Here is an 18898-nt window from a genome sequence, read left to right on the forward strand (position 1 = left end):
GCCCGTGTGCCGGCGGCCCAGCCGGGCCCCGCCTCGCCGCGCTCGCCAGGAGGGGCGGGGGCTGTGGAGCGACGGCAGCGAGCAGGCAGGCGCGGAGCTGCCCTTCCATAGGAGCCGCCATTAGCGCTGGGACCCGGTGACAGGGTCTCGGCGTCGGCGGCCGGCGCGGCGCGGGGAGCGGAGGCAGCCGGGGTGGGTCCCCGTTTGATGGATCCCCGGATCGCCTGGTTCCAGCCAGAGCAGCTCGGCCCCTCGAACCGCCTGTGGATGCAGATCTGGGAGACCACGCAGGGGGTCCGCAACCTCTACTTCCAGCAGCAGCAGCAGCAGCAGCAGGAGCAGCAGCAGCAGCAGAGCGCCCCCGCCGGGGCCGGCCCGGCCTCCCCGCCCGGCATGTACCGCGCCCCCCGCGCCGACCCCCAGCCCGACTTCCTGCCGCTTGAGAGCGCCAACAACCAGCACAACCGCAGCCACCACCAGGCCTCGCCGCCCCCGGGGGCCGCCGCCTGGGCCCGGCCCGCACGGGGGGGGCCGCCCGCCGCCGCCGCCGCGGCCGCCAGTAACAAGAGGAAGCGCGACAACAAGGCCAGCACCTTCGGGCTCAACTACAGCCTCCTGCTGGGGCCCCCCGGGCAGGGCCGGGCCCTCGCCCTGGGGGACGAGCCGGCCGCCCGGGCCCAGGCCGGCCTGGCCGAGCCGCTCTACACCGGCACCCCCTGGAAGAAGAGGAACTACAGCCAGGGAGTCGTGGGGTGAGCAGCCGCGGCGCCGGGCCGGAGGGAGGCCGGGCGGGCGAGGGGGCGGCCGGGCAGCGGCCAGGCCTCCGGAGGAGGCGGGGGCCGCGGCCCTCCCCGCCGCGGGGCCAGCGCGGGGAGCGCGGCCGCACGCCGGCGCCGGGCAGCGGCAGCGGCGTGGCGCGGTGCCGTGGCTGCGTGCGGGGCGGCCGCCGGGCTGCGGCGGCGGGCGACGCTGGGCCGCGGCACCTGAGGCGCGGCGGCGGGGCGCGGCCCAGGCCTCAGCCCCGGCCCCGGCCCCGGCCCCGGCCCCGGCCCCGGCGGGTGGCGCAGGGTAGCCGGGCCGGGTCCGCGGGGCTCCGCTCGCCGCCGGCGGGGGCAGACGGCGGCAGCGGGCGCCGGGCCGCTGCCCCCCCCACCCCCCTCGGCTGTCAGTGCCCGGCGCGGCGCGGGCCGCCGGGGAGCGGCCGCGCAGCACCCGCCGCCCGGCCCCGCCGGTGCCCGCCGGCCGAGCGGCCTGCGGCGGGGCAGCCCCTCCTGCGCTGCGGCGCTGAGCGTCCTGCCCTCCGGGGCGAGCGGCGTCGGGCTGGGCTGGGCTGCTCTTGGGCTGCGCGGCCGGCCGTGGCGGCGACTCCTCGGGGAGGGGGAAATAAACGCGTTTGGTGGCGGGGGCCTGCGCCTGCCGCGGGTGCCCGTGTGCATGCTAATGGTGCGGGCACGCCTATCCGCAGGGGACGGGAGCTCCTCGCTGGCTCTTCGGCTGTCACCGCGTGTGCACGTGGGGCGTGTTACACGCTCCCCGCCCGGTAACGCGCCTTGCTCCGCAAACGCTGGTGTTCCGCTGTCACCCTGCTGCTCGCTTTGCGTTATTATGGGGCTTTTTTTGTGGTTGTTGAGATGTCTAATACCGTTGGTGCTCACGCAGATGCAGCGGGGCTGGATGGGGCGCTTCCCCTCGGCTGTCGCTCAGGGTGGCTGAGCTGGGGGGGAAGAAGGAGGACAGCAGGCTGTCAGCTGTGCAGGTCCTGCATGCCTGCCTCCCTCCGCAGCCACTGTCAAGCACACTTCTAAAGCTTTGTGCTACGTGTGGAACAAATGCATAGTAGGAGCTATAACTTAAAAAAAATAATAATCTGCTCCTGTTAAAAAAAAGCACGTAGATCAGGTAATTATATGGGGAGCGTGTTTCCTAAGACCTGACAGAGAAGGGGTGCTCACATGCTGGCACCTGCTCTCAGAAATGAGCTTGCATGCATGTATAGAGCATTATGGATTTCAGTACAGGATTATTAATGGTTTTCATGGATCTCTGACTGTGGAACGTGTGTGCTGATCTGAGTATTTTGTTCGCGATGTTTTTTGTGTTAGCTTAGGTGTCATCGGTTGGCGTTGCACGAGCCCACAGAGATCGAGGGCAGGCAAGCGTGTATCTTCTGTTTACTTGAAAACTGTTTTGAGCCCTCCCTTCCCCCTTTTTTTAAACAGGGGGATGGCTTTGATATGGGTGATGCCCTGGATAAAAGCCATTTGGTAACTTGTGTGGGCTTTTTTTTTTTTTTTTTTTAAAGTTCATGCTTTTCAAAATACAACCTTTGCCTTGACCCATAGCATACACCTCCTTCCTGTGGCAAGAGCACATTGACGTGTATTTGACTTGTTAAGTATGGATTTCTGGTGTGGTGTGTGCAGGTATAATACCCTTTCCAATCCTGTTCCTTTACAAACAAATTTGGCTTAGTTCCAGGGTTCAGATGGCAGAGGTGTATGGTGACAGTCGAAGGCCGAGAAGAGCTTGTTTTAGAAATCAGTAATGATTTGGGTGTGTCAGTTTTTGTGTGCCCCACTTGTACCTAAGGGTCCTTCAGCCCCCTCCCACTGGAAAGCATTGAACTCTTTGCCTTCCGAAATCACTGTTCGGTAAGATTTGTCAAAATTACTTTTCAAATTTGCTGGTCGCTTTGGAAGACAAACTCTTCTTGTTCCCTAAACACTTCTTGTTCCCTATTTTCTTGCCAGCTCCAATGTTACCTTTACTGCTGGGGTTATAATAATTCATAAAATGACACTGCAGAAGTGTGCTATTTTAAGTTCTGTAGCCACTATAGATTGGAACCTTCCATAACTTTCTTCACACGACTTAAAAGTAATGTGTGCAAAACATACCAAGTACTGAACTTTTCTAAGTTAGTTTTTGGACTCTGTTTATCTTCTGGCTTGTCACTTATTTACTTGAAGGTTGAGGAACATTTTTAGAAGTGCCTTTCTCTCTCTCTGTCTTGTAAATCCATAAACCTTTTCCCTGTATTGAAGATACGGGGTGGGGAGGGGTGAGCTTCAGCAAGAGATTAATAATAATAATAACAACAACAACAACAACTGTACCGAAGTATTCAAGGTGCTCTCTGTTGCTAGAGTAGAATTTTTGAATCAGTTTCAAACTCCCAAGTGGATGCACATTGTGGGCTTTTTTTTTTTACTAGAATCAAAAAGTACTCAAATACGTTGGTCTACATTTGGCTTGACTGTCTGGTTTGTGGCACGTACCTACATGAAGCTCAGGTTCTGTTTTAGCTCTTTCCTTTGTTCAAAGCAGAGTAAGGTAGAATGTCTCTAAGATACACCCCTACGTTGCTTTTCCTAAATAACAGAACTGTGTGTTGTTTGCTTCTAAAAAGCTATTTATTCCAAAGGTATTTAGAGGCTAACGAATCTTGAATGAAAAATTGTGAAAACAATTTCTAAAAGGAGCTAGAAGCCTCTTAGGAAAGTATAGAAAATGGTTAGGTCTTGTGAAGTTGTGGTGTGACCAACTGGCTGCTGGCAAGGCTGCGTGACCCCTCCTGTGTAACTGCCTGTGGTGTGCACTGAGGTGCTGCCATCGCTCCTGCATACAAGCTTCTTTCTAATAACTGTCAATTGTAAGGCATCTATCTCGGGTCTTGAGACGCTGGCCAGTAATGGTGGATAGAGAGGTTTGTAACCTAGCAAATGAGGTTGTTGCTAAGGTAAATATTTTAAAGTAATTATTTCCAAGATTAATTCCTAAATTTGTGTTGACTAGTTCTAACAGTTATTGGGGAAAAAAAGATACCTGCAGTTCTATTACAGCATTATTTGCGTGTTAACAGGTACCTTTTTCTTCCCTAATTGTTTCAGTGCGAACTGTGAAAAAATAGTAAAGGCTCTCAATGCTTTTCCCTATATACTATCCTGTAATTTTGTTCAGTTAATCACTTCAAATTTTGAGTCTTTTGAATAAGACAGTGTTGTGGAACACTCCCATTTTCAGAAAGATTAGGCCTGACTTGCTGGCAAACACAGTTGAAAGCTGACGTGTGGCATTCATATTTCCAGTGCAAGGCTGTCACTTATGTGTATGGCTGTGCAAAACCAGCTCTGAATACACAGTTATATTGATCAGCTGTCTGGAAAAACAGTCCAATAAATTGTAGCTAGTTGGACAGTTTATGTAAACACGTAACAGCGTGTAACTAGCTGTCTAAAGATTTAGGTAAGGTAAACGTGTTGAAATAGTAGAGATTTTGGTTAAAAGCTAAGTATTTGTTCAGTCAAATATTTGAGTGTTTTCAGGTTTTTTATTTTTATTGAGAAACATACTTTCTTAGTTGATGCTATTTACACATATAAAAAGATAACGACATAATTAAAAAATAACCTACAGCAGTATTGTTTTTGATTTCAAGATAAATTTCTTAGAAAATATGCATAATGTTTGCTAACATTCACCAGTGCTGAAATACTGACGTTCAACAAGTGGCCAGTTTTTACTCCCACAGAGTTAATGGTGCTATTGTATACATTATATTCTGGCCTATCTTTAATATTTTCCCTTATTCTAAGTTTTCAGACTCGCAGTTCTATGTAATGTTTGTATTAGAAGTTGCATTGGGTGTTTGCATTACAGGTACTCTACTTTGTTCTGGCACTCTTAACTTTGTGACTTCTGAAGTATCACTGTAAATATATTGTCTAGCGCTGCCTCGAAGTTGCTTTGCACCAGTTGGATTCAGCTTGCATATCTTACATCCTCTGGGGACTTTGTCAACAGACAGTAGTGCTAAAAAGAACAGATAACACAGAAGATGAATAAATTTTACAGTATTTGTGTGATGCTACTGTTAACACATGACATACCTTTAAAGAGTTTAATTGGATTTGCCTTGACAGGGTACTTGGTAGCAAAACTTGAGGCTGTAGAAGGATGTGTGGGTTGGGGTTTTGGAGGGGATTCTCTGTGTGTGTGTTTGTGTCCCAAGGGCAGTGGTAAATAATGTTAGTAGTATCACAGTTAAAAAGGAAGAAAAAGTATTTGGGATACTGAAATGGCTGTTTTACAGCTTTTGGTGAGTTTAGATTGAGCCTAGCTAAAAGGTGACACAAGAAGAACTGCTTAAGCCAGAAGCCTTAAGTGTAACATAACCCAAAAATAAAGACTTGCACGTAAGTTCAGCCTGTCTTCTTGTAGGTTTCTATGATTCTTGTGCCAAAGGAAAGAGTCCAGTTCATATGCACTTCCCGGGTAGGAGATGTGGATTTTGGGACTCTGTAGGGAGCTAGTTAGTTTTCAGAAAAATCTGCAGCCAAAGGCAAGGACCCAATTATGTGTGACTTTAAGCAGGAAAATCTGTCATTAGTACTCCTGATGAGGAACCTGGGTTAAATAGAAAACACTGAATTTTTAAATATTCAATATACACTGTTTTGAAGTACTGATGGAAACTTTGCCATGAAAGGGAGAGAATCCTCTGACCCCCAGAGGAGGGGTGTGCACATGGACATGCACACACTTGCAGGCTGCTGAATTGGTTGGCACAGAATTGAGCAGGCTTCAGCTTATTTGATTTAAGGGTTCCCAGCATGTTGCCCAGGATTACAGAGGATACCATGAAATAAAATCATAACTACTTTAGGAAGAAAATAGCTTAAAGCCATACGTCTTTGCTACAGGAATTCTATTACGTTTTTTTTCACGTGAAGTTTGTCAGCTTCTCAGGTCTTTTAATCTCTTTTTTAAAAGAAGCTAAGTGCATTAAGGCAGGTGCAAGCTCATTCTCTGCAGGCTTTGAACTCACCAGAGGACATGTAGCTACAGTAATGCAGCTGTCTGCCTGAGATAACTTACCCTGTGTCTCTTCAGCTCTTACTTGCTCAGGCCCTTGCATGGTGTCAGCCACAGTAGCGTGATTTCTGTGTGGGTTGGAGCATGAACAGAAAGAGCTGAGTGTAGTGTGAGCAGAGCAAGTATGTGTATCTGCAGCAAAACATGTAGCCAGACTGAGTGCCTAACTGGGGGAAATCTGATAAAATCCTAATCAATTGTGTTGTTTTTCATCATGTACTCTGAAGTGTGTAAATCAAATGCATGGGTGGTGCTTGATTTGCTGTTGCGTTATTCCATACATACAAATGTTTCACATAAGTGAAACAAGCACTTTTGTGCACAGACTTCTGATTTCTGGTGAAACAACAAGGTGTGTGCGTGCCTTCTTAACGTATCTTCTGTTAGAGTAGTTGCATGCGTTTTGGATTTAGTGAAGACATGTACATTGAAACATAGGTTGCAGTTGAATTCACTATGTACGTCATGTGTAAAAATGAATTATTCAGGAAAAATCCATAGACACAAATCTTCTTGCTTCCTGAAAAAGCCTCTTAAAACAGTACTCTCTCCTTACTCTGTAGCTGCATATGTAAGCTGTAAGGTAGAAGTGCAAGGATGTGACTCGAGTGCAAATCCTTTTCTTGTATCCGTCTGATAAGATCCACTGTCGCTCTCCGTCTCGTCCTGAGTCATGCCACAGCACAGTTCTGGCAGTACCCTTGTGACAGCTTGTGCAGCTCTTGAAGGTGGTCATCTGGGTTTTATGGAAGTGAAATCAGATATTTCTCCACAGCCTCCTGTAGTAAGAAATTACTTCTTTTGGAGGGGTTGGGAGAGAAAAACAAGTTTACTAGGGATGAAGATGTTGGACTGAAGGCAGTTTGAGGAAATCCTTAGGAAATATACTGTAGTTATTATATAACAATATTGTTGGAGCTTGCAGAATTTTGGAATGATGCCAACATTTCAGCATGTTACGTATAAACAATTTAAGGAGGACTTCAGAGGCCTGCTGGTTTCTACACGTGCAAGGAAACAGCATGTGAATATATTCTTGTGAACTGTTTTATTTTCTCCAGTTCTTATCTTCTGTTTGGGACTTGGACACCTATTTACCTTGGAGTGGCTATATAAGGAACAGAAGTTTGGCAGACTTTTTTTGGTAGATAGAGATGTCTATATTAAGTAATTGGAAGAGTATGTCATTCCCTCTTGTGTGCTTGCCGATTCCCAAGAGCCGATATATGCTTTCTGTAGCAGTATGCATTTGAAAAAAGAGGATCTGCTCACCCTGAATCTTTATTACTATTGTATTAAACCATGTTGGGGTTGTAGCTCTTATTTTTTAATTGGCAAACTGTTAGTATAAGGTCAATTTTAGGAAGCCTGAGATCATGTTGTGGGTCCTAGGGAACACAAACAGATGGAGACCCGTATCATGAAAGCATATTGTTGCTTTTTTCTCTCCTTCAATTTTTTTTTTTTAACTGTCTTGCTGTTATACTTTGTTCCTGGGCACTTTCTTTTCACTTATTTGAAATTGGAGTATGAGGTCTGTTTTTTACTTTGGCAATTTGCAAAACTTTGAAGTGTAGTTTTGAGAAGTTGTGTACATAACCTTACTATCAAAATAGGCAATAATATAAATACTTCATATTTCTTTTTATTGACCTCATTATATGGTGATGCAGAATATATCTCTGAGTATGGGGTATGTGCTCCCAAAATAATGTATATGCCAAAATTTAAGAGGTGACCGTTGCTTCAAAGTTTTTTTATGTTGCATGTGATGTAAAACAGAGGTTCCGACGCTGTCTTTGCTGGATGTCAGAACCGACAACAGTAGCGGAAAGCAGTCTAGAGCCAGCTTAGGTGTTGTGTTGAAAAGTGTGTGTGCTGGTAGTGATATAGCAACATAACCAGTGAAAATCTTGCATAATACATATTATAAGAAATTAAATACTATTGCTGTTCTTAGTGAGCAGTTGTCATGCTAATTCATTATTTGAACATGCTGGGATTTCTTAAATTAAAAGCATTCTTTTTTTTAATTATCTTTTTGGGTGAACTGCCGAAGAGCGCTCAAGATGTCTGTCATATTTGAATATTGCTTTCTGTCCCTTTGCCTAGAAATTGGGGATAAAGAAAATATTCCAGTAAGCAAGAAAAAGAGAGGAAAACTAGTGAACTGGATGCATGCTTCAGTTAGGCTGCAAATAGATTTACAGAAGGAGCAATTTGAACTTTAACGATTTTGTAACTTCAACCTACAATAGATAACACAGCAGGAATTTTCTCCAGGAATACTATGAACTTATGATGTCAAAGGAAGAGATAGATGTGGATCGAGGCAGCGGAACTCTTGTTTGTAAGTTTGTACAAAACCCCCTCTCCTACAGATCTCTAGAGCCTGTTGAAATCTTTTTAATAACTTTGTATTGGTGAGACTCATGTGTTGTATCGTAATCGTGCAATTAGTGTATTAGTATTGCTGCATTTAGTACAGGTCTTTTTGATACAAGTTGTTCCTGATGGTTATCTTTCTGACCCTTAAAGCTGTGTCATAAAATTTGTGCGAGACTGAGCAGCACAGCCCACGAGCTGATTGCGTACCATGGCCGCCTGTAGGGCCGCGAAGCTCTGAGGGTAGGTCGCAGGTAGGAGGCAGCTGCTCCAGGGCAGTTCTAGCACATCAGCTCAGTGTGAGGATGAAGTGGCTGCATGACTGGGTCTGAGGATGTCTTATGCTGGTACATCAGCAATATCCGTTAATTTTCTTCCTCCCATGGCAACAATTAAGATTATTTGGCAGCCCTCATTCCAGACCAGCCTGACAGCCTCATAATGTCCTCCATGGCATGAGAACTACATCTGAATTATTCAAAGGCAATGTGCAGCTAAAGAGGCACAGTCTTGCTACAGTTGCTTGGGAAGGCTTCATGGTGTGGAATTCTCTGTCACCATACTGTATTGCATACCTCTTGCAGGTTTTTTTTGCATTGCATTTTACAGGATTTTCACTGGAAAACAGTGGTAGAAGAGGCTCAGATAAGCAGAGGCTTAGGATCAAAGTAAGTGTGCATCTCCACTCTTCCATCTTGTTGGCATGATTTAGTAGGGAGAAACAGCCAACACTATATTGAAAAAGTTAGACAGCATGGAGAAAATTGTGTTGTGATTCTACAAGTAGTAGGATATAAGAATGGGCAAATGCAAGCATTAAAGTCCTCTAGAAACTTCCAAATCAGGGAAATTAGGGTAGTAGAGGAAGAGGTGTGTAGGTGAGTAGGAACATTGGCTCATCATCTTCACTCAGTGTAGATTTATTTCCAGGTAGATTTAAGTACACACATTTAAAGCGTCTTATGCTTTCTTACAATTACTTTGTTTATGGACCCAGTAAAATCTGAAAGAACTTGCATTAACCTGTCACAAGTATCAAGTATAGATAAGCCCTTCATATAATAATGTCATACTGTAATTAGAGTAAGAGTACCGCTAAAATACAGCATTAAGGAATATCTTCTGTAGTCTGATCACTAAGGTGTTGATCTTACTGTTATGTGTCAGTGTGTAGTCTGAAGATAGCGAGTCCTTAATCAAAGCTTGTTGGCCTTGCCTGACCTCTTGATGTTGTGATTGATCTAGGCTGAGGAAATGTGATAACATAACTTTCTTCTTTTCTTAAGTTTTTGTCTCATTGTGTTAATTTTAGAGCTATTCGCTTCCTCTGTTACTTGAGGAACAGCTGATATTTTCTTATGTAGTACAAAAAGCAAAAGGTTTTTTTGTTCTGGTTTGGGGTTTTTTGTTTGTTTCATTTCAAGGGGGTTGTTACAAAAAGCATACTCCTTTATGTGCGTTACATTGCTCCCCCTTGTCCCTCAATGAGATTTTGGCTTTAATCTAAAATAAGTATGCATGTCGTTTTTGAAAATTGTGTGAAGTTCTACTCTGGACTTGCATCTTGCACAATGGCTTTATCTCTTACGTATTCAGAGGTACTCCTCGTCAGCAAGTTTTCCACAACTGTCAGTTAAAGTATTGAGTTAAACATAGTGAGGTGAAGGAACTATCTTGATCTGAATAACGGTCATGATTGCAAATTACACAGTCTTGGGTCAATATTGAGCCAGGCTGAAAAAACGAGGTCCTGGTAGTTTATTTTATTTAATTTTTGCTTTGTTATGTCACACTCTTCTTCAGTTGGGTGATTCAACTCCCATGCTTGAGGATCTTCTATTTACTTAGCCTTCCAGTTGTGTTTTGGACTCAGTGTCTTACTCTCATTCATCCATGGGGATTTTTCCTTGTAGTAGTCATACTTGGCAGGTACTCACAGGAGAAAATTTTCATGTTGATTTTTGCCTTGAAGAGGTAGTTTGTTATCTGAGGTAAGCAGCTTCTTTACATGTACCTGTGCTTCCAACATCAGGTGGAAGAGAAGTTTGCCTCATTGAGCTGTTGGATTTCCTCTTATGGGCTAGTTTTTGAGATTAAGCAGAAAGGACAGTACTGTCTTGCTTTTGTTGCTGTCTTGTAATTACATTATACATCAGTTGCAACCATTTTTTTTTTTTTTTTTTGCTAAAATCTATCTAAATTTGAATTAACTAGTGACCTTCTGAAGCTGCTCATGTTACAACTTGGCCAAATGTGACAGGGCATATACAGATGGTAAAAGGTAATGTTTCAATGGCAGTGAGTAGCAGTGTCAGCTCCGGGCATAACAGCACCTTGGAGCAAATGAAGAGAATAACTGTGTAATAACAAATTTCCTCTCTCATTTCTTGTATAATGTGGTATTTGCCTGTAGGCATTAAGTCACTGAACATTATATGCTGGAATAGTTCACTTCAACCTTAGCTTCTCTGAAGCGTACCTGCTTCAGGCATGCTGAAACATGCTCTTTCTAGTTACGGTTGATTCAGCGGTTTGTAGAACTCACAGCAACCCTCTTATGCTTCTCCGATAGCTGGTCTCCACTGCTGCATCTTCTACTCACTTTTTTTGGTACACTAGACACATTTGCTTAATCTTCAAATTATTATTGAAATTATTTTGAGAGAGTGGTTTCAGTCAGTGAGTTGGCTAAATCTTGAGTGGGTTTCTGAGACCTCTGCACAGCCCCTCAATTTGCTACTTTTTTCAGAAGACTGTGCCCAAATGTGTTAACGTACAACATGCAGACAGTGTGAGGAGGTGTGCCATGCCAGGGGTATCCCATCTTAGAGTGGGTTCCAGCATTCACCTACATGATACTAGGCCTGGGTCAGCTGTGAGGCTTTAACTCTCAAACCATTGAAGTCCCTTTTTTTCACCATGTGCTGATTCTTTTGTCCTTACGTCCAAGCAGAACCCAGCAGTTGAGGTAGTTGCGTTAGATCTTTTATAAGTCGTCTTTCAGCATACATTAGTGTCTCTGAATTTTAAGATTTTGGACTCATGGAGAGTATTTCAGTAAAGTATTTTCTAGGGTTATATTGGTAGTTTTCTGACACATGTACCAGCTGAAGCTTCAGGGGAAATAAGAAGACAAAAACTGTGATTTGATCCATAGGGTTACTCAGAGACCAGCTTCTTCAGATACTTTGAAGGATGAGACATTGCGGTCATCTACATTGGCGGAGGAAGCGTTTCTTCCAGTTCCTGACATCAAAGCTGTTGAGCGTGCATCTCTATCACTGGTCTAATAGAGGTGACCTCAGGAAACATTTTTCCGTGATTTGCTTAGGCATTGTCCTTTTTTGATGGTTATTATTTGTAGCTTTCTGGCCTGGAGTGATAAGCAGAGCAAAAGGAAGCTGGTGACTCTCCAAAATACTTTGCAGGTTGAGTGCTACTGCTCCTGGCCCATGGTTTTTCTGGTACTTATGACATCCTGCCTTTCCAAGTGGGAGTATCTGAGCACAAGAGAACAAAACAGAATATGAACAAATAGTTTCTAATATATACCTTTAAGGGAGCATATTGCTGCATCATGAGTCCCAAAATGAATAGTGCGTTGTTTGATCTGAACATAGTTCACTGTGCATACCCTTACTGTAAAGATAACAAATCATCAAAGTAAAAAGTTACCTGAAGTGTTCCTTGTACCTTGCCATAGTATTGTGCAATTTTCCTCCTTCTCCTTCAAAATGCACCCACTCCAGTCACTTTTGAGCATTTGGAAGTGAGAGGGAGAACTACTTCTGGGATTTGAATTTTGTCTGGATATGACAGCAGCACATCTAAACTTGTATTAATATTGTAGCAGAGTGCCACCAAAGTGCAGTAACAAGTAATAAATGGGTGATAAGCTGGTTCTGAACATGTGCTAAACAGGTAAGTTGGGGTCACTGTCCATTTTGCTTGAAGAATATAAATTTAACATACAAACTTAAAACCTTGTGGTTTTAATAGTAATTGCTAACTTCAATTCTTTTCATAAGAAGTTCTGAATACTTCTAATATAGGAGATGCGAACAAAGTGACTTGTGGCTTACTTTCGTATTCCTTGAATGTTCTAAAACGCTAAATTCCCTTCTCTCTCAAAAAAAAACCCCACCCAAAACTGTGCGTGTTAGAAAATGTTGGAAAGCTTTAGGAATCTGCATTGACTGTCCAGGTGGCATACTGGCACTTCAGATTTAATTTGAAAATGTTCTTATGCTGGAGCTGAAAAGGTATTAACAAACTGCAACTGTGGCTAGTTGTCGGACTTAAATTGTTTTATTAATATTATATTAATATATATTATTGTGCTGGTTTTGGCTGGGATAGAGTTAATTTTCGTCATAGTAGCTAGTGTGGGGCTATGTTTTGTATTGGTGCTGAAAACAGTGTTGATAATACAGGGATGTTTTCGTTACTGCTGAGCAGTGCTTACACAGAGCCAAGGCCTTTTCTGCTCCTCACCCCACCCCACCAGTGAGTAGGCTGGGGGGGCACAAGGCGTTGAGAGGGGACACAGCCGGGACAGCTGACCCCAACTGACCCAAGGGATATTCCAGACTATAGGACGTCATGCTCAGCATATAAAGCTGGGGGAAGAAGAAGGAAGGGAGGGAGGGATGTTTGGAGTGATTGTCTTCCCAAGTAACCCTTAGGCGTGATGGAGCCCTGCTTTCCTGGGGATGGCTCAACACCTGCCTGTCCATGAGAAGTGGTGAATGAATTCCTTGTTTTGCTTTGCTTGCGTGTGTGGCTTTTGCTTTACCTGTTAAACTGCCTTTATCTCAGCCAACGAGTTTTCTCACTTTTACCCTTCTGGTTCTCCCCCCTCCCACTGTGAGGGAGGTGAGTGAGCGGCTGCGTGGTGCTTAGTTGCCGGCTGGGGTTAAACCACCACTGTTATTAAGTTTTATCTAATGTCTTACTGAAGCAGAGGTGTTTAGAGTTTTATTCTATTCTTGGTTCTTCTGCCTACTTAGCAGCTGAAAAGCAGCCTTGCTGCATAGATGGACGCGAGGTGGCTTTCTGGAGTTAGCACAGTGCGCTCTTGGGTGTGTGTTACTAATTTGCAGGGACAAGTGTGTAAGCAGTACCAGCTGCCAGCAGGAACTTGGGCTTTAAACTACTTTTTGACTTGGCTTTGAGATGAACAGCATAAGCCTGGGATTGTGGTAGTGTCTCTCTTCCTTCTTAAGAACTGGTGTGGGCTTATGTGGGGTGTATGTTTGAAAGTTTAAATCAACTCTGATGGAAGGAGATGGGAGTTAATAATTACATTGCTCTCCTTCCTTTCATTTAACTAATCTTTCAAGTCAAATAATTTATCAAGTCATAAACAAGAAGAATATTTGCCAGGCAGAACCCTCTGTATGTGTGAAAGTAGAGGGCTTTTCTCCACTCTCTTCTGTGTCAGAAAACCCTGTTTTGAGCCCTGTGTGAGGCTTGCCTGGCTTCATGTTGGGTGACCTGCTGCACACGCAGCTGTTTACGTGGTCACAAAGATCTGTGTTGCGAGTTTTTTAGCTCCAGTCAGAGTCTTCAGATGGAGATTTTTTTTTTTCAAGCACACATTATCCATCGGAAGTGCTTGTCAGCCTGCAGGGCGTGTGTTAGTCTCGCCTCTGCCCAGATAGCATGCGATGTCATTTATTGGCAGGTCACAGATTATTTGTTTATGTGATAATATTTACTACACTAACAAAATAGTAGCAATATACTAGTGATGTATAAAGAACCGTTTTGCTAGCCTGTCTTTATGAAGACAGACAAAAAGATGTACTAGCTGACCTGCTCTATCCCTCTGTTCTGGTTTCATAGTAACATCACTGGTGATATTTGCAAAACTGATCTAATACACTTTTTTTTTTTTTTTAACTCCCTTCTCCTACCTGCTGTGCTGGTGCAGAAGGGGGTCAGACCTACTGGCAAGCATTGCAGGGGTTTGCTGGCTATAGCTTTTGTTACAATCCCAACTCAAACCCAAACATTACTGGGAAAGTTCAGCTAATATAAATTGAACTACTACTGATACTGACAGTTACTTTTACTTCTTGTTAAGCTCTTGTTTAAAAAAACTTATAAACTGTTGTTTGGTCTTCTTGAGTGAGACCCAGTTAAACAAGCTGAATTGGCAGGCTGAGGAATTACTAATTCCCCACTTATAGGAAATAGATACCTTTAACTTCTCTGTGGTTTTAGCTGCTTGGAAATTGACCTCAAGTTGTAATCACAGAATGTGTGAAGTACATGGTAACAGTTGTACTTTAAACTTAAAGGCTTTTAAAAATATGTATCTGTATTTTAAATTATGAGGTTGCAAACTGCATAGCTGGTCTGTATATGTAACTGTCCCAACAGACTAATACTTTTCTAAAAGTGAGCTAAAGAAAAATCTTGTGTTAGTATTTTATAGGAGATGTTGGAATTACTGGTGTGTTTCAAGATAATTAGATTTTACTAGAGCTGAAGCCTTTTTGTCATTATGAAATAAAACAGCTATTTCCCATCTCTGCTCTTCCCACTTTGTTTTGCCTGCACAAAATCTTTCTCTCCTGTTTCATCTTGTTCTTTTGCTAGTACTTTTTCTTTCAGCTCACTTGAGGTAGCAGTTTATTTTAAATTTTTTTTTTTTCACTCCTCTCTTAGCGAAACACATGCCTTACTTTGGCAACCCATTGCCTGGGAGAAAAGAAGCAGCAGACTCTCATAGCACTTGCTTACAGAGATGGGAAGGAGGGACAATACGTACATACTTCCCAGGGAAGAAATAGGCGGCTATTCCCACACATGTAGTGATTCAGCTAGATTGTTTTTATGTACAGTATGATTAAAAAAAAAAAAAGCAATGGGAAGTAAGGGTACTTCTCAAAACGGTCTTTCCAGTTGGCATTTGATGTTTTTGCTGTAAAATGCTGTAAAAGTAGAGAGCAAGACTGAGTATGCATATGGGGTGAGTTTAAAAGCCAGTGGGTCAGTTGCAGAGTTATACTTCAGCTTGCTTATTGGTAGGACTAATTCAAGCATCTGATTTATAATTAAAGTTCAGTAGGATTTTTTTCTTCTTAAAAGACAAATTTCTGTAGGAAAAATTCTAGTACATTTGAATGTATTTTAGGAAGACAAAGGACAAATTATAATTTATAAACAGACAAAAAATGCTCACTTCTACCTTGATAGGAAGAAAGAGTCTCTTACATTACTTCTTCAGTAAAGAATGTGCTTGGGAGTTTTAATTACAAATAACTTGAATCAGTTTAAAGAAAGCAACATTCATCCTGATTGAAGCACAGAATCTATAAAATAAATAAGACTGAAAAGACCGAGATAACAATTTAAATAATCAAAAAGAACTGCCCACATTGCTTCTTTCTCCTGTGTTTTAATACGTCTTTACTATACTTTGACTGTTTCCATAAGGCAGTGCTATTTTAGTGCCTTTTATGATGCAGTTAAACCCATAAGTTAATGTTAAATCCAGAACATAAATAAAAAACTACATTAATTTGAGGGGTTTGGGAGTATGGGTGTTGATTGGGAGGAAGAAAGAAGGGACTGTGCTATATGCTTTCAAATATTTACACAGGATAGAAATCATAGGTCTTGTAAATTTAGTAGCATCTTTTTTTACTCCACAGCATTTGAAGAAACATGCTTGATCAGTCCACCATAAATTGTTGAAGGGAACAAACTAACTCCATTCAGAAAAAGTGTTTTCAAACTCAATATCAGAGTGATTAAATTAATCCCAAAAGACATTAGTCCTGAAAACAGGATATGGATTCCTGAATCATTTACATGTTTGTGAAAATTTTGCCCTCCCTCAGTCCTAAAAGGCAATTCTGTGAATTACTCAGCAGATGACAAATGCTAGTCAGAAAGGTCAAGCTGTTCTTGGGTAAATACTGAAAGCTACTCAAATATCACTTGGTTGCTGGAGGTGGTCTTCTGGAGGTACGTATGCCAGTTGAAGGTGTTTCTTCCGCTGGCCTGTTTTTGCCCCTTGACATCTGGGTGGAAGTGACTGCTGCTGCCATCCTCGAGGGGTCCTCTTCGGGCTCCCCGCTATGTTTAGGAGAAGTTGGCTGCTTTAGCTGAACTGATGAAGGTGGTGGGATTTAACTTGGCTAGCTTGCCTTAGATGGATTAGGGAGGCTTGTGCAATCCTGTTATAACATACCTTGTCGCTGGGACGCCGGGGTGTGGTACAAACACCTGGGCTATAATGGAAGGGGACAGAGATAAATCTTATTTGCCTAGCTCTCTGCAAAGTGAAATTCTCCATGTGCACCTTAGGAAATTGTTTATGCAGTAGATATCCTGATTTTTAGTGATGTTTAATAATCATATGGCAGTGGAATACCTGTTTTTTCTGCATGTCTGTTTTTAGGTAAACTGTGAAAAGATGGTCTGTGAAGCTGTATTTCAAACAGGTGAACTGAGCTGAGGAAAAATGTGTGATATCAAAACCCCAACTCCTTCAGCTTTCCTGGTTTTGTCAGGTTATCAATACAAACATCTTTTGGGATGTTTTATTTTAAAGCTCCCATAGGGCATATGTGGCTCAAAATACAGTTACTATGTAACCTCTAATATACTGATATGGTTCCATAACTAAGGTTACAAAAAGCGATGGTCAAAGTCTCTGAGGCTTTTGAAAATTGTTTACTTTATTATGCACAATTTTAGTTTCCTATGCGGACTGCTGTATTAGTCACCATGAAACTTAACTGCCTATTAAATCACCTGCAGATGCAGTTAGGTGTTTTTTCGGTAGCTTAAACCAGCAAATATTAAAAGAATTTGTCTGCTACAAAGGCCCAGGTGGTAGGGAGAGGACGTCAGCAAATGCTTCATATTTACAGGTCCCTTCACTACTCTAATGTTTGGCTTTGCTTGAGTTTGTAGGTGGGAAAATAATTTGTGATGTTTACAGTGTCTGCTGTTGTTCCTGCTTCGTTATTCAACACATGTAGATAGTAGTAGTAATCTAGAAATTACTTTATTAATTTCATAGGATATCAATGTTAAAATTGAAAGCTAATTTGGGAAGCTGTTGGATTCCCCATCTTGTAGAGTGTCAGTGTTGCTTTTAAAATAAATATTAAACAAAAAATAAATACAGTTGTGAGGGGGAGTGGAAGGATTGGGCTCTCTGTGTCATTCCTTTACCTTAGTTACGATTTTGTTCAAAAGCACTTCAGGACCAAGTAGGTTGCAGGTGGGAGAGGGAAGAGCTTTGTTTAGTTCATGAAACTTCCGAAGGATCAGAATTTCCTGCCATAAGTCTTTTTTTTTTTTTTTTTTTTTTTTTTTTTTTACAGTTGCAAAACCAGTACCATCTTTTTCTTAGTAAAACACCTTGGGAAGCTTCAAATTGAAGTTATTCTCTCTTCTCCTGTGCAATGCTAGCTTTCTTCTTGGGAGTGTAGGGATGGATGCAGTAAGGACTCTTAAGTATTGATGCTTTCAAGAAGCTAAAATACGTCAGGCTCCTTGTTCACATTCTTCCCAGAACACAATTATAAACCTGAAATTCTACAATATTTCTCTGTGTTGCCTTTGTTTTTTATTTTTTTTTCTCCAGAGGAGACTTAAGATGGTAGGGGCAACTAAACACTGTCCTCTGGGAATTATTCATCCAAAGAAAACTCAAATACCAAAAGCTTATTTAGTGTTACAGGGGTACATTGCAAATATCCCATCCAACTGTGGGTATAAAATCAATAAACTCTTAAGTCAGAAGTGATTCTTCTTAAAGCATAAGAGTTTGGGAAGGCAAAAGTCATCTGTGTGTTCATTGCTTACTTCTGCCCACCATCCGCAGAGGTTCTAAATAGTTTAGATTTTCATCATTCTGAAAATGAAGCTTCCTTCAGAAAATCCTGCCAAAGCATAAATTGTAGTGCATGAGCACTATATGATTTTTTGTGTATGGTTAATACCCATTGTTTTAAATTATCTTCAGTAGTGTTGCAAATAGCATTTCCCGTGCAAAGAAATATATATGCCCAATGCAGAGGAAGCATTTTGGGATGGATGAGCAGAATTTTTAACCCAGTCATTTTTAACAGTTGGAGCAGAACCTATGGGTAGCACCCTGATGAGAGAAATTAGAACATGCATGCCTGCATAATTTGTCCTGTGGAATGAAGACTGAAGAAGAGCCAGAGGAGAGTGGAAGTATAACACAATTCCAGAATGACAAAAGCAGGAAATTTTTCAATTAAAAATTATTACTGTGGTTACTATAATACTGCATGTTGGCGCGCAAAGGCAACATTTAACTGCTATCCTGTGATCAAGCAAAACCAGTCAGAATTATCTTTTTCTCACTGGCTGCTCTGCTTAGCAGGGCTGCGCTCTGTTTCTCAGCTGTGCGGGGCAGGCAGGGAAGGTCCAGGGTATGGTCCCACTTTGGGCAGCCGCTGGTGTGGCTGCTGAGCGCTGGGCATTGGTTGTGTCAGGCTGGCTTCCTCCAAGCTGCTGAAATCTGTGAGCACAGTGGACTGGTCATTTAGTCTGCATCGGGATCCTAGTGCAGAGAAGTGAAACTTGTATCTCCAGTTACGTTTCATAAAGTAACATGCCTTCCAGTATCACTCTTGGTTCC

The 18898-nt window shown here is 42.9% G+C and overlaps 1 protein-coding gene across 1 annotated transcript in view; it reads left to right on the plus strand.

Moving 5' to 3' along the window:
- The first annotated feature begins 44 nt into the window (after positions 1 to 44).
- TENT4B (terminal nucleotidyltransferase 4B) overlaps positions 45 to 18898 on the plus strand; it is a 46464-nt gene continuing 27610 nt past the window's right edge. The window contains exon 1 of the mRNA XM_069793622.1: positions 45 to 752. Within this exon, the coding sequence (XP_069649723.1) occupies positions 208 to 752 (545 nt within the window). The 5' untranslated portion in view covers positions 45 to 207. The remainder of the gene's footprint in view (positions 753 to 18898) is intronic.

This window comes from Haliaeetus albicilla, chromosome 10 (genome assembly GCF_947461875.1).
Source record: "Haliaeetus albicilla chromosome 10, bHalAlb1.1, whole genome shotgun sequence".
In the NCBI taxonomy this organism is placed as follows: domain Eukaryota; kingdom Metazoa; phylum Chordata; class Aves; order Accipitriformes; family Accipitridae; genus Haliaeetus; species Haliaeetus albicilla.